The following is a 15,245-nucleotide window of genomic DNA, read 5'->3' as shown; positions in this document are numbered from 1 at the left end:
TAGTTGCCTCTGGAGAGGAAAGAAGGAGACTGGGGAAGGGAACACAGAGGACACTAATTATCTGTAACGCTTTCTTTTATTCAAAGAAAATATGAAGCAATTATGGCAAAATCTTAAATGCTCTGGGAGATGGCCACATGAATATGTTATTTTACTCTACAAAAAATAATGGGAAAAAAGAAAAAGAACTTTAATTTACAAATGAAAGCTGGAGGTGGGGTGGATGAACCTATTTAGGTAGGAGTCAGGGAAGGCTTCACCAATTAGGTGCAATATAAGCTGAGACCTGAAGACAGAATCATGCAACGCTGCACCAAGTCTGGGAAGGAACTTTCCAGGCAGAGGGACCCAGATGCATAAGGGCCCTATGGAGGGACAGAATTGAATGTGTGTATGGAACTGAAAGAAAATGGTGGTCGGGGGTGAGGGGGTGAGCAAAAGTAGGGGAGGGGAGGGCAGCAGGTCGATAGCACAAAAGACAACTGGAGAAGTGAGGCAAACCAAACAGGACCTTGGAGGCCAAGGTGAACCAAGATGGGAAGCTGCTGGAAACGACATGCTGCAAACACACTTTAAAAATAGAGATAAGCTTCTGTGTGCAGAAGGGACTACAGGGGGCAAGAGTACAAGGGAGACACCGAAGGGAGGCTGCTGAGGTGATCCTGGCCAGAGAGGATAGCGGTCTGAGCTGAATATTCTAAATGTAAAGTTGGCAGGATTTACTAATAAGTTGATCTCAGGACTGGGGTAAGAAGACAACTACTTTGGAAATATTACAAAAATACTTGGTGCTTGCCACTTTGTGCCACTACTAGATACCTTAAAGGACATGAAAAAAAAAACCACTCTGGGCCCTGAATCTATTTAGTAAAACTGAATAAACTTTTCAACTCATAAGACTAAATAAATGTAAATATAGGGGCACCTGGGTGGCACAGCGGTTGAGCGTCTGCCTTCAGCTCAGGGCGTGATCCCTGCGTTACGGGATCGAGCCCCACATCAGGCTCCTCCGCTATGAGCCTGCTTCTTCCTCTCCCACTCCCCCTGCTTGTGTTCCCTCTCTCACTGGCTGTCTCTATCTCTGTCGAATAAATAAATAAAATCTTTTAAAAAAATAAATAAATAAATAAATAAATAAATAAATAAATAAATAAATAAATAAATAAATGTAAATATAAACTAACAACATTAAGTTAAAGAGTGAGGCAGGTCAGGTTAAATAGGTAAGGGAGAATGAGTTTTGAGGAAGACTGGAAATGACAGCACAGAAATTAGTGATGTAGGTGGCTGAGACCTGAAAAACAGAAGAAACAACAAAGTTAAAACACAAATCAGAAAACAATTTGACCAACACCATACAATTGGGCTTTATTACAGTAGACCAGTGAGCATTTCAGTGACAGAAAAACATTGAAGGGGGTAAGAGGGGCTCTGAAGAGAGGGTAGACATGCCAGCATAAGGTGTTTGGTTTTTAGCCAACATTTGCTGAATACTTATTACGTATAAAACACTATATCAAGGCATGGACAAACAACATCTCATTTAATCCAACAACTTCATTGGATAGTACCATTGCTAAAAATGAGGAAGCCGAGGCTCAGGGAGGTTAAGCAAGTACTCAGTGGGTCCCCGGCTCAGGGAGAGGCAGAGCTGGGTTGCACTCACTGAGGCTTTACCTGGAAAGCTGGTGGGGAGGAGGTGGCAGGTAGAGGGGGTAAGAGCAGGGAGTGCAAGGCCCCCAGGCCTAGGCCTGGATTCCAGAAACGCCACTTAGTTGAACTGTTTTACAAGTTACTTCTCTGTGCCTCAAATCCCCTATCCATAAACTGGGGAGAATTACAATCTCTACCTACAGCAATTCTGCTCGCCACCATCACTGCATTCAAAAAGCACCAGCAGAGTCCATGATCACCTCTGCATCCCAAAATTGAATGGAAAATTTTCAAAACTATTTATAGTCAGTCTCTTTTTGACAGTCATCCACCACCTCCCTGAGAAGCTCTTCACTGGCTTCCATGACACCACATCTTCCTCCCTTTTCTCCTTCTCTGGTGGCTCTTCTACAGCAAACTTTGTAAGTCCGTCCCCCTCCTCTAAGCCACTCCATGCTGGAAATCCTGGAAAACTAGGCCCTACACCCACTTCTTGTTCTGTTCTCTCCTCTTCCAAAGTAATCTCATCCATATCCATGGCTCAATTACTTCAACACACTAATGACTCCTGCATTTCTAACCTGCTAAGTTAACATGTCCAAAATCAACTGCTCATCTTTCCCCCTCCCGGCCCCAAATCCAGTCACCTTCAAGTGTTCTTCATCTCAGTGAACAACAACCCGTCCATCTGCCTGCACAAGTCAGCCATGCAGGAGTAGGAGCTGTTCTGGAGTTGTCCTTGATGCTTTCCCCACCCTAAGCCCTACATCCAATCTACCACCAGGTTTTGCTGACTTTTTTTCTTTTACATGTCTGTCATATCTGTATCTTTCCCCATCACCTGTCAGCCATCACACCAGCCAAGCAACCACCATCACTTGCTTGGAATACATTAATAGGAGCCTACTAATTCGTGTCCCTCATCTACTCCAAATATACAGCTCAGAGGAAGGCGCCAAGCCCCTACCTGTGTTGGGCATGGTGCCGGTGTGCTGGGAATTTTGTGGTCGATAAGTGTTCAAGGACCAATATACAATAGTATATTGTTAAGGTGCTTTGTAACTGGAGCATGTGGTAGGAATCCTCATTATCTGGCACCCTCTGACAAGTGAATACACAGAGGCTCAGAATGACTAACTTGCTCAAAGCCATACAAAGCAAACAAGCAAGTGGGTGAGCATGGCACCCTTGGCTTCCAGTCCAGGCTTTCTCCAGCACATGCTCCAGCTTTTCTGCGTGCATTTTGCTCCCACAGACGATCTTTTCTCTTGTTTACTAGTAAGGAATCACGAGTTTGGCCTCCTAAGCTCTAGATCTAGTTTTACTGGAATCATTACCTAAGGCTTTCGTCTCAAGCCTGCAGGTCACAAGCAATGTCATTTGTCTCCATTTCCCTCCATGGTACACACTCAGCAAATATTACTTGAAGAATTTCTGGCTATGAGGCAAGAATCAGTAATTCAATTAAATATATTCATCCACTCTAAGCCAATCTTCCACAAATAAGTTATTTTTCTTGCCCTATCAGGACATCATTAAGAAAGAAATACACGAATTTTCCCTGTAATACAATTATCAACTGTCTACTGCACCATGCCAGGCAGTCCAACTTAAATAGGAACGTACACCCTACCCTGTTGGCCAGTGCACTGAAATATTACATGTGGCCTTAAGAACAATGCACATTATTAATAGCCCATGAGCTTATCCCTCTCCACAAGTGCCCCCTCCCCAACCCTCCTCCCCCCTGCCTGCAGAAGGCACACCATCCTCCTGCACAGGGCTGAAAATATAGTCTGTGGTTAAGTCAGCAGGGGTGAATAGCCCCTGAAACAAATATAGCCAAATGTCTGACACTCCAAATTATGACCGAAACCTAGTATCTCTGTTCCATTCCTGTCCCACTCGACTCCTAGCCCTAAGGGAAGAAATCTCATCCCTAGCCTCAAAATTTAGCCACAAATTTTTGTTCAATGTGGAATAATAAAGCCAATAAAAAGAGGTAGTAGAAAACTAACCCCAAACATGTAAAGAAGAATTAGTAATTCCAGACACCACACAAAAATCATTTCTGGAAATCATTCATGCTTTGTTGTTCTTTTCAAAATGCAAGTAGAGACTTCAGTTACTTTGTATTTCATCTTGCTTTTTAAGAGTGAGGGAATTTTCATTTCCCCCTCTGTTTAACCCCCCTTCATTTATCCCTTCCTTCTCCGGAAAACCATCTGAGGGTTTTAGAGGGGAGGGGAGTGGAGGGATGGGTTAGCCCGGTGATGGGTATTAAGGAGGGCACATATTGCATGGAGCACTGGGTGTTACATGCAAACAACGAATCATGGAACACTACATCAAAAGCTAATGATGTACTGTATGGTCACTAACATATCATTAAAAAAAAAGAGTAAGGGAATTTTCAAAGAAAAATCTTAAATTTTTCTGAGACTCCAATACGTTCAAATTTAAAAGGGACATAAGCCAATTAAATAAAAAAATCAGTAACAAAAATGAATCAAGGACAGGCGTACAACCCGATACTGGCACTAAATTTCAAAGTAGGTACAAGATCTCTAAAACGATGACCACAGGGCTCAAGAATCCCTGGCTTGAAATCAAACAGCTTCTCAACACAAGCACATACATAAAGCCATTCTTCTCCCCGCCGTCCAAAACTCCCACAACTTACCAAACTCAGCTCACTGTAATTTAACACAGTATTTATAATATGGCAAATTGACACAGGCTCACACTGACTACTGAAAGGATGAAAGACAAACAGAAGGCACTAATTCTATTAGTCTTCCCTCAGTTAACCAAGCCTGAGCTATAAAAAACCCAATCAGCTTGTTTTGTTTTTAAATTTCAGATGGACGTGTCTCTAAAGGGTCTGACTGTACTGCTGTGAAAAGTACGCTCAAGCCACCAGACGGTGCGGGCTGCTGAAAGCAGGTTCTTCCAATTAGCAATAAATACACCCAGCATGGCTTAGGCAAGGAGACAGTGCAGTGACATCTTGTACACCATCAGGTTCAAACACTGGGGCAGCTGAACCATCTGGGGGATGGGAAACCTGCAAGACTGCCAAGCACAACCTTGTCACCCATAAATCTATTACCTGGGCAGATGAGGAAAGGGTGAGCTGGAGAAAAGATCAATATTTCGGTTAGCAGTGATCCTTTCTCTTCAATCCATCTGAATCTGCAATTTGTGAAAAGAGGGGGAAGAAGGATGTGGGAGAAAAAAATAAAGTTATATGGTATTTTCCCCTTTCCTTAAGAGTAGTATTATCCAGGAAATTACCTATGCAGACTGACTGTAAAACCAGACAATTAAACCTTACACCAATTTCTATGCCACTGGTGAATAGTGGTTAATAACTTCACACTTTTCTTTTTGTCTCTTAACAAGGAGGGAATGGCACTTTCGAAATCATTACTGCTCTGTCATCTTGGTTCCGTGCCAAAGCAAGGAGCTTTAGAACACCTGTCAAACAACACGCAACTTGTGAAAAAGAAACATACACCAAAACAGGTTTATATAAAATGTTCACATATGTAGAAACAGGATTGCGTTGGGGTTAGAAGAAAGTCAGTTTCTGGTGAGGGCTGGGGAAGAAAGGAGATTTCCAGGACTCGCTTACGTGAGTCAAGTTAGACTTATGAAACTCTCTCTGTCTCAGCAGAGATCAGCGGAGCTGGCACAACGTCAATCTCACAGCATTTATCTCTTCATCCTTAGCCACATCCCCAGTGGTTTCAGTAATTAAACAGGTAAAATTTAATAGGTGAAAATACCATCCCTGCCTTCTCAAATACGAGTGCCTAGTAAAAAAGTACCAAGTACCCTTTTTCCTGTTCTGAGTATCCAAGCCATTCTTGTAAACTCAAAATAGGTTTAAATATGAAGATCCTATTTTAAAAAAATGCATCTCCTCCACATCCACCCACCCATAACCGCAGAAACTACTAGGTGAGTGTGATCCCAGAGTTAAAGCAAACCAGCATCCACTTTGTCGGGCACAGGGTTAGGGGCTAGGTGGAACAGCAAAACATACAGAGTGATCCCTCACAAACTGAAGGGAAGTGCAGAATGGAGAATATTGAAATCATGTGAGGCTGTAGGCTTTTGTTTTGTTTGTTAGCAACAGGAAAAATTTTAAGTATTCACACTAATTTATGCAGACCCATTCTGAAATCTAGTAGTAAAACGCCCAACGTGTGAGTTAAAAAAAGGCATTAATTCACATTGAGACTAAGGAAATTCAACCTTCCTTTTAAAAAAATAAACTCTGGCACTTTTCAGGTTAGTACTGAGAAGATTCTGAAAGATGGGAGAGGCCAACCCACACAGCCTCAGGACCACCTGTTATTGCCGCTGACACCTGGTGGGTGGGTATATAATGTGTGTGGAGGAGGGGGGTGGGGTGCTCCTTCTTGATAAACGCTTGTAGGATCAGCACGAACAGGGCCTTCCTTGGATTCTCCAAAGCTCGCCTAAGACAAAGATGAGGCGACCATCCCAAACTTCAGGCAACGTAAATGAGATAAAGAACAAAGTCCATCAGTATCTCCTTGTTGAAGCTTTGTCCTGTTACACTCACAGACCCCCAACCCATTTCACAGGCGGGTCTTGACCTCATTCATCACCCTCTTCCCGGCTACCTCTAACAGAAAGCGCCTTCTGTCCTCCTAAACCTACACATACCCTTCAATGTTCAGCACTGTAAGAGCACTCACAGGTGGATGTCCACACCTCTTGGAGGTGCTAGTTTCCAACTATTAAGAAGGAAGGATATGGGCATTCTGAATTTATTTTTAAAAGTCTAAAGTTCTGCTACCATCTGTCATCATACAACGCTATTACAATAGCACTGACTGTATTCCCTATGTTGTACCTGTCATTCCCGTGCCTTACTGTGTGGTGACACATGGGAGCTACACTTGCGGTGAGCACAGCATAAAATATAAACTTGTTGAATCACTATGTTGTACACCAGAAACTAATGTAACATTGTGTGTCAACTATACTCAGATTCAAACAAAAAGTCTAAAGTTTTGGCTATTTTGAAAGAAATATTATGCCAGTGTTTTCAAGTACATAAATTCAAACCAGGCATAAATGTAATCCACTTATTTATTTGTATAAATGCAACACTGTGTTAATAAAGTATGAATTATTCTATATACTTGAAATCTCCTGTCATGGCATTTCTCTCAAATTACTGAAAGTCTATGTTATAATTCAGACCAGCCTTCCATGGGGTATTTCCAAATTACTGCTTCTTATTCTTATATTTACCAACACTACTTTCATCGACTTTCAGAAAGGATACAGAGAAATGAACAAGCAAATGTTGATGTTAACTAGTCAAAGTTCATCAATATAAAAGATCTGCGGTTAAGATGCCACTTACTTGACCAGAAATAGGTGTTTCTATAGAATTTAAGGGTATATGAAAAGAACTGAGGCTTCAAAATAACTATTAACTAATACTATGAAGAATTTCAACTCATTCCATTTGAATCACCACAGATTCTGAATTAGTAGGCGTGAATTAATAACGCTGAATAGCATTGCCAGTTTTGAAGAACTGCAAAGAATTTAGAACCCAAGCACCCCTGAAATACAATAAAAAGGGAATAGAAAGTGTCTCCGACTTAGAATTTTACAATGTAAACAACTTTGAAAGGGGAAAGTAGCCTGTAATCACTGAAAAAGGATATTGCTTCTTTTTAACATAAAATATATTCTGCCAAAATATATAAAACCTTCATCTCAGCCTTAAAAGAAATTCTCTTCTTATATTAAAGAAATCAAAATGTTATTAGGTCAGCTGAAGTTAAAAGTAGTCTTAATGGTGGCTATGAGAATTCTGGAGAAAGAAATAGAACTCTTCCCTCCTACCCCCCCCCCCCCGCCCAGTTTCCATGGGTCTGATCTGGCAAGAAAATTCTTCACACTGCCATATTTTAGGTGACAGAAGCACACATTTTTAAGGCAAAAGTTTTCCTTCAACCTACAGAAGAAGAAGGCAGGAAGGAAACATTGAGAACCAGCAGTTCTTCACCCTTTTCGTATCAGGTTCCCCTTTGAGTATCAGGTTCCCCTTCGAGAACTCTTAAACGCTATGCATGTTCTCCCCCCAAAATGTACACATGTGCACAAACACACAATATGTTGCATACAACCTCAGAGGATTCACAGACCTCTCCTGCCTTTCACTTGGGTTGACAGAAGTTCTCCTATGAAAATCCAAGCCAAGGAGAACTTCAAACCCTCTATATGTCCAAAAGATCATTCTCCTTCCTTCTTACTACCTTTACTATAATCGCCTCTATTTTCACCTACTATGACTGACAGTGTTAGAAAGGAGAGTGACTTTCCTATTATTCATGACTCTCTTTTAGACCAGAGGTCCACAAACTTTTTTCTGTAAAAGACCAGAAAGTATGTATTTTAAGCTTTGCAGGTCATTTAGTTTCTGCAGCAACTACTCAACTCTGCTGTGCTTAACAGCAATGCAGGCCCAATAAAATTTTATTCACAAAAAACAGGCAGTGGGTCAGTTAGCCCATGGGTCACAGTTTGCTGATCCCTGGAACAGAGGAACAGGTTCAACAACTCCATAAGGAAGCAAATAGATAAATACAATTAGGTTCCTAACTTATAGCATCCCTAAAAAATAATTTCCAGGAGGATTAAAGATCTAAATAAGAAAAGAAACTGAAAACTAGGCAGTCTGTGTCATTGGAGGAGGGAAAAGATTTCTTAAGGAAAAAAAAATCCAATTATTTGGCATTAAAATAAAAAAACTCTACACAATCAAAGACCAGAAATAAAGTTAAAGGAAAAGCCACAGACTAAAAAATATTTGCAACACAAACGACCAAAGATTAGCCTTTGAAAACATAAGAACAAATAGCAAGAGACACGCGACCCAAAGAAAGGGGGCGTATCAAAGCAACTTCTTTCATGACCCGTCTCCAAAGGCAAGAGAAACAAAAGAAAAAATGAACTTTTGGGACTTCATCAAGATAAAAAGTTTCTGCACAGCAAAGGGAAACAGTCATCAAAACAAAGAGGCGACCCACAGAACGGGAGAAGATACTTGCAAATGAAACTACAGATAAAAGGCTGGTATCCAAGATCTATAAAGAACTTCTCAAACTCAATATACGAAAAACAATAATCAATAATCAAATCAAATCAATCAAATCAATAATCAAATCAAATAATCAAATCAAATAATCAAATCAATAAATGGGCAGAAGATATGAAGACACTTTTCCAATGAAGACATATGAATGGCTAACAGACACATGAAAAAATGTTCAAAATCATTAGCCATCAAGGAAATTCAAATCAAAACCACATTGAGATACCACCTTACGCCAGTTAGAATGGCAAAAATTGACAAGGCAAGAAGCAACAAATGTTAAAGAGGATGTGGAGAAAGGGGAACCCTCTTACACTGTTGGTGGGAATGCAAGTTGGTATAGCCACTTTGGAAAACAGTATGGAAGTTCTTTAAAAAGTTAAAAATAGAGCTACACTACGACCCAGCAATTGCACTACTATTTACCCCAAAGATACAGACGTAGTGAAGAGAAGGGCCACATACACCCCAATGTTCATAGCAGCAATGTCCACAATAGCCAAACTGTGGAAGGAGACGAGATGCCCTTCAACAGATGAATGGATTAAGAAGATGTGGTCCATATATACAATGGAATATGACTCAGCCATCAGAAAGAACGATTACCCACCATTTGCAGCAACATGGATGGGAGTGGAAGAGATTATGCTAAGTGAAATAAGTCAAGCAGAGAAAGACAATTATCATATGATTTCTCTCATCTATGGAACATAAGAACTAGGAAGATCGGTAGGGGAAGAAAGGGATAAAGAAAGGGGGGGTAATCAGAAGGGGGAATGAAACATGAGAGACTATGGACTATGAGAAACAAACTGAGGGCTTCAGAGGGGAGGGAGGTGGGGGAATGGGATAGACTGGTGATGGGTAGTAAGGAGGGCACATATTGCATGGTGCACTGGGTGTTATATGCAACTAATGGAGCATAACTTTACATCGGAATCCGGGGATGTACTGTATGGTGACTAACATAATATAATAAAAAATCATTAAAAAAAAGAGCACAGAAATAACAGAGTGCAATACTACTTATTCCATAAAGACAAATATTACCATTACACTAAGGATCATGCAATGAGTACACTTGTAAGTAAAGAGCAAGTTTAAAATCCCTTTACAAAAAATTCAAAGGGGTGAAATTATATATCAAAATCATTTCAATTCTCTTTAGATTAGCCTGATACTGGGACTGAGTGAGTCATGTACTGTAGCCTCATGGCTAGATGTATGAATTTAGCTATGTGACAGAAGAATCTGCTTGCTATGACACATTCAGTGATTGTTCTTACCAATAAAAACTTGCAGTTCAAAAACATCATCGTCTTAAACACTTAACAGATTAGACTACTACGATCCTTTGGTCCAGCGTTAGCCTTTAACAGTTCTAAAATTAATCAAAGTCAAAAATTTGGGCAGATTTGTGTCACTAAATGGCCTTCACTATTGTTCACAGAATAAAACCCTTAATTGATTAATAATCTCAGGGTGTCTATCGCCATCTAGTGAACAATCACTTCAATTACCACACCAGTCACTTAACAACCTAGTCCGTCGTCTGGGTAGTTTAAAATTTAAGTCCACTTAGTGCTATCAACTTGCCCAGTATCTTTTTTTATGTCTCTCTATACATACATTGAGAACAAACACAAATACAGGTGATATTTATATTGATTAACTCTCAAGTCTATAAACTAAGTTTCCATATTACTTCTCTGGAAACACTGACTTCATTATTTTTAAATAACTTGCACGTTATGAGGTCCCTCATACAATTCTTTAACCATTAACTAATTCCTCTACCACCGAGCAATTAAAAATCACGGAAGAGTTTAAAGTGTGAAAGATCACACCTGGGAAAAGACAATATTGATGTCCATTTGACACAACTATTAGCATTTTTATTATAAACCTGTTTATGAAAGTACAATTAGTAATTACCCTGAGTACTCTAGCAGCCATAATACATTTGATTACAGAAATTATTAGGTCACCAGAGCCAAACCTGCATGATTCCAACAAAACTGAGCACACACAAAATAGAAACAAGAAAGGAGGGGGGCTTACAGCCTCAGACTGTGTATTAATCCATATTCAAATGTAAAATTTTATAATATTTTCAGATGACATGCTACCAGGTCACCTTCTCATTCATTTCCACTTGAACCTTAATCTAATTTATCCTACAAGGACTTGAAAAGCAAACAACTTCTAAGATCTTCAGGTTACTGTATTATTTCATCGATTCCATCTTCTTACAAAAAAGACAAGTGTGATAAGTTACAAAGGTATTCCAAATCTCAGCCAACTGACTCTCATTTTACACTTCACCCCTCCTACCTCTTTAATAATCAAGAAACGTTTGAAATCACAAAGACCTAACAGTATATATGGAAAATGCTAGTAAACCCAAAGACCGATTACCACAGAGAATATTTCTATCCACCAGTGCTAATAATTATCACCAATACTTTAACAATCAGTTTTATTTTAGGAAATAATTTCTGTAGGTGGCTTTGAATCTTCTTCTAGAATAAGATTTCCAGGGAGCAACTGTGTAATTATTATTTCTCATTAACCTCACATTACTTTCAAGGCCAACTTTCCACCGTTGTTATTTTTTTTTATTTGTGAGAAGGAGCAAAGAGGAAAGAGACAAGGGGGAAAGGAGAAACCAAGCATTTAAATCACATACGATTATTTCTAGATTTGTTTGAAACACTTTGTTTTTTAGTGGAGAAAGCAGAGGGGTTTTTTTATAGTTTATTAAGATTTGTTACTGCTATATTTTATACAACAGAAAAATTAAAATTGAGTTTAAAGGTCCTATTAAAGATCAAGCTAAACAAAAATACTGCCCTTAAAATACAATGGATTAGGGGAGTGGGGGAGATCGCTGGACAAATTTGGGGCTTATCATTATCAACAGTGCCCTTTTAAGCTTGTGGATTTCTGAGCCAATGCAGAAAATGTAACAACAGGGATTTCCCAACAGCAAGAGGCACTCTCCAAGGGAGTAAATTGTCAACTATTGCCTCTCGTGAGAAACTTAAGAGTAACCTTGATCCAACCTCAATAGTCAACCCATGTATTATCACCCAGTTGGGGCATAGTGAGTGCATTTCCTAATACAAAAATAAGATGGTATTCTATCAGAAGCCACTGGATACTTACACAGAAATAAAATTTAAATAATTCTAAAGTAAACTTAGCCTAAGCAACTGAAAACATCCTTCCCTCACTTCAACTAGCCCCTAAAATACCCGTATCTTCCCATGTAAAAAGGGCCTGTGGCTTGAGATGAGTATCAAAAAAGATGTCCTTCGAGGACTAAGAGGTAGAATATAAAGCAGAAGCACAGTCATGAAAGACATGATGAGATGGGGCAGACAACCCTACTGTGGTAGAAGCCTTACAATCAGGAAAATATGGATTTCAATTCAAAACAGTCACTTGTTTTACTTCACCTTTTTGAGTCTTAGCTTCCACATTCTGCAAAATGGGAATGTTATGAACCATATCAATGAATTCTCGTGGGGTATCAATGAAGAAATTCATCTGGAAGCTTCTCATACATTGCAGGTGTTTAATACGTGTTTTACCCTTCCTCACTGTGCCCTAAGCCAAGTCTGAGAGACAGGGCTGTCAACAGAAGAGTGGCTCTGGACATCCTGTTTGTTTCATGGCAGCCAGATCGCCACTGACCAATATAAGAGGCACTAGCCACATGTGGATAATTTAAGTTTAATTTATTTTAATTATAATTAAAAGAACTCAAAATCCAGGTCCTCCACAAGTTGACACTAGCCAGAGAGCAAACGCTCACCAGCCACCTGGGCCTACTGTATTATATAGAGAACATTTTCACCATCTCAAGGTCCACCAAACAGTGCTGGTCTAGACTCTAAAGGAGAGGTCAGGAAACATGTTTTCTGAAAAGGGCCAGATGGCTAATATTTTAGGCTTTGCAGGCCATGCAAGTTTCCACCCAGACTACTCAATTCTGCTATCATAATGCAAAAGCAGCCACAGGCAAAACATAAACAAATAAGTATGGCCGTGTTTCAATAAAACTTTATTTACAAAAATAGATGGCTGCCTGAATTTGGCCCATGGGCCATAGTTTTGCCAACCCCTACACAACAGTATTCTGATTTCAGACCCTCAAAATGAGCATTCTTCCCATAACCATGAATTAATTACCTCCTTAAGACTGAGTAGTCTCAAATCTACTGAGGGGAATCAATAGTTTACTGGAGTGAAATGGAATCTGGTATTTAACATAACTATTCTTTTAAAAATTAAGAAAAACCCATGCATGTGGGGCTAAAGCAGGTAAAGCTTATAGTGTTCAGAAAGTGATAGCATCTCAAATCTGTTTGGTATCTGGCTCATCTTTCTAAAGCCAGTAACTCTCAATCTGTAACTTCATTGCTCATCTATTCCTGGAATTGTGGACTTCTACATACAACTGCCTACTTAATATGCCTAGAGATCTATTACAAATCTCAAAGCCAAAAAAGAACTCCTAATCCCTCTCTCCCAGATTTCTCCATTTTAGTAAATGGGTCCATAAGCTAACCAGCTGTAGAACTAAAATGGAGGCATCCTCTTTGACTTCTTCCTTTCCCTCACACTCTAACCTAATAAAATCAGCAACCAAACTAGCTCCCTTACGTCACTTTGCTCTCATTCATGTTACCTCCTAAAGAACCCTTCCCTGACCATCTTAACATTAAACTAGCCCACCACCTTGTTTTAATTATCTGAAGAGCACTTATTTCTATCATATTCTCTTATTTTTTTGTATTTGTTTATTCACTTATTTACAGTCTATTTTCCCAAACTACCCTCTCCCCATACCAAGTCCCCACTGTATGCCACTCTACACCCCCTGCTCTACAAAGAATGTGACCCTCATGATGCAGGGGCATCTTATGTCTTGCTCAACACTCTACCCCATAACAATGCCTGCCAGAGTAGACGCTCAATAAATACTCTCTCTCAATGGATGAAAACTGTCTCAAATTTGTCCTAAGAAAGGGGCATTTGAACCTATATAACTCGGTAACAAACTTGGCTCTCCCACATTATAACATGTCATAGTTTAAAAAAACCCTCATTTTAGAGAGACCATTTACCTCCCTTCCTTTGTATGTCACCAAAGCAGCCAGTGGTTTGGCGTAAAATCTGCTGTAGGAAAATCCCAGGCAGCCATACATACTGTTTGCTGTGAGCTTCAAAGCCTTCTGTCGAATGTCATACTGCAGGTAACACAAGGACAAAAGACAACAATAATTGTAGATGTTTAATCATTACATTAGATGTCTTTTTATATCACCAATAAGAAGAAACCCTCAATATCCCTTAAAAAAAAAAAAAAGAACTGTCAACACACTCAACCCATCCTCCCAGATCCATGATTCCCTGACCTTCTAGAGGCAAGTAAACACAGACTCCAAAGCTCCCAGAAGTCAGAAGGATTTTGTTCAGATACAGCTCTGCAGACAGAGGTGTCTTCCGTTCTGAGGCATTCTAGTGTTTTTGAATGGCTTCCCCTCCACAAACTTAAAATAAGCCCATGTAATTGCCCATAGCATCATGTTTAAATCACTCCTAGATAATCAAAGTCTGAAAGCTGAGACTGTCACTCGGATGTCTCTTAGTGAAAAGATATACCTGAAGAACAAGGTCTGGATTTAAATCTTGCTGTTTCATTAGTTGTTTGACTTGTTTTCTCCTCTCTACCAGCTTCCGGATCTCTCTAGGCAAAATGCCCATTTCTAAGTTTGGATCTGGCAGCTCAGGGATCTGTTCTTGTTCGCCATCCTGATGAACACACAAGAGAAATTTCAGACATACCAAACTTTCATAAAACAAATTTCTAAAATAGTATTTTGGGGAGCTTTACATGACGATTAAATCTTGAAAAGCTATTTTCCTGCTTAAGTATAGATCAACAACACATGGGTGGGAGAAGAAAAAGCTGAGAACAAGTCAACACTGGCCTCTTCTCCCACTTCTGTCAGCCTCATTCCCAGTACATCCATCCCTCACATTATTGATTAATGTAGATATCATTTAAAGGGATCAATTTTTATATATACACCTCTCCTCTCTTCAACAAGATTGGGGAGCAACATGTTTGGAGAAGTCATTTTTAAAATAAAAACACTGAGACCTCTAGGATTTTTAAAAAATGCAGCCCAACTACAGTTTTAAGTCAAATGCTCTCTCAAACAAAATGCCATAAACTTTTACAACTATGGGGAATTGTGGCAATTACTGTAAATGTTTTAGACTAAACACTAAAACTCTAAATACTAAATCAGCAAATTTCTTTTAAGATTTTGGAGCACATATTTTAAAAGTCTATGACATTTCTAAAAATTAATAGATACAAATTCCTTAGCATCTATGGAGTACCTTTTATCTGCAAATTGCC

General features: G+C 39.5%; 1 protein-coding gene across 2 annotated transcripts in view; it reads right to left on the bottom strand.

Annotated features, from left to right (window-relative positions):
• POLA1 (DNA polymerase alpha 1, catalytic subunit) overlaps positions 1 to 15,245 on the bottom strand; it is a 293,771-nt gene that overhangs the window by 223,783 nt on the left and 54,743 nt on the right. For both annotated transcript variants that reach the window (XM_011234119.3, XM_034648774.1), the window contains exons 25-26: positions 14,480 to 14,629; positions 13,942 to 14,064 (exon numbers count right to left, since the gene is read on the bottom strand). In XM_011234119.3, coding sequence (XP_011232421.1) covers positions 13,942 to 14,064; positions 14,480 to 14,629 — 273 coding nt within the window. The remainder of the gene's footprint in view (positions 1 to 13,941; positions 14,065 to 14,479; positions 14,630 to 15,245) is intronic.

The sequence above is a fragment of the Ailuropoda melanoleuca genome, chromosome X (assembly GCF_002007445.2).
Source record: "Ailuropoda melanoleuca isolate Jingjing chromosome X, ASM200744v2, whole genome shotgun sequence".
Lineage (NCBI taxonomy): Eukaryota > Metazoa > Chordata > Mammalia > Carnivora > Ursidae > Ailuropoda > Ailuropoda melanoleuca.
Note: the sequence above shows the minus strand (reverse complement) of the source record. Positions and strands in the feature narration are given on the sequence as shown.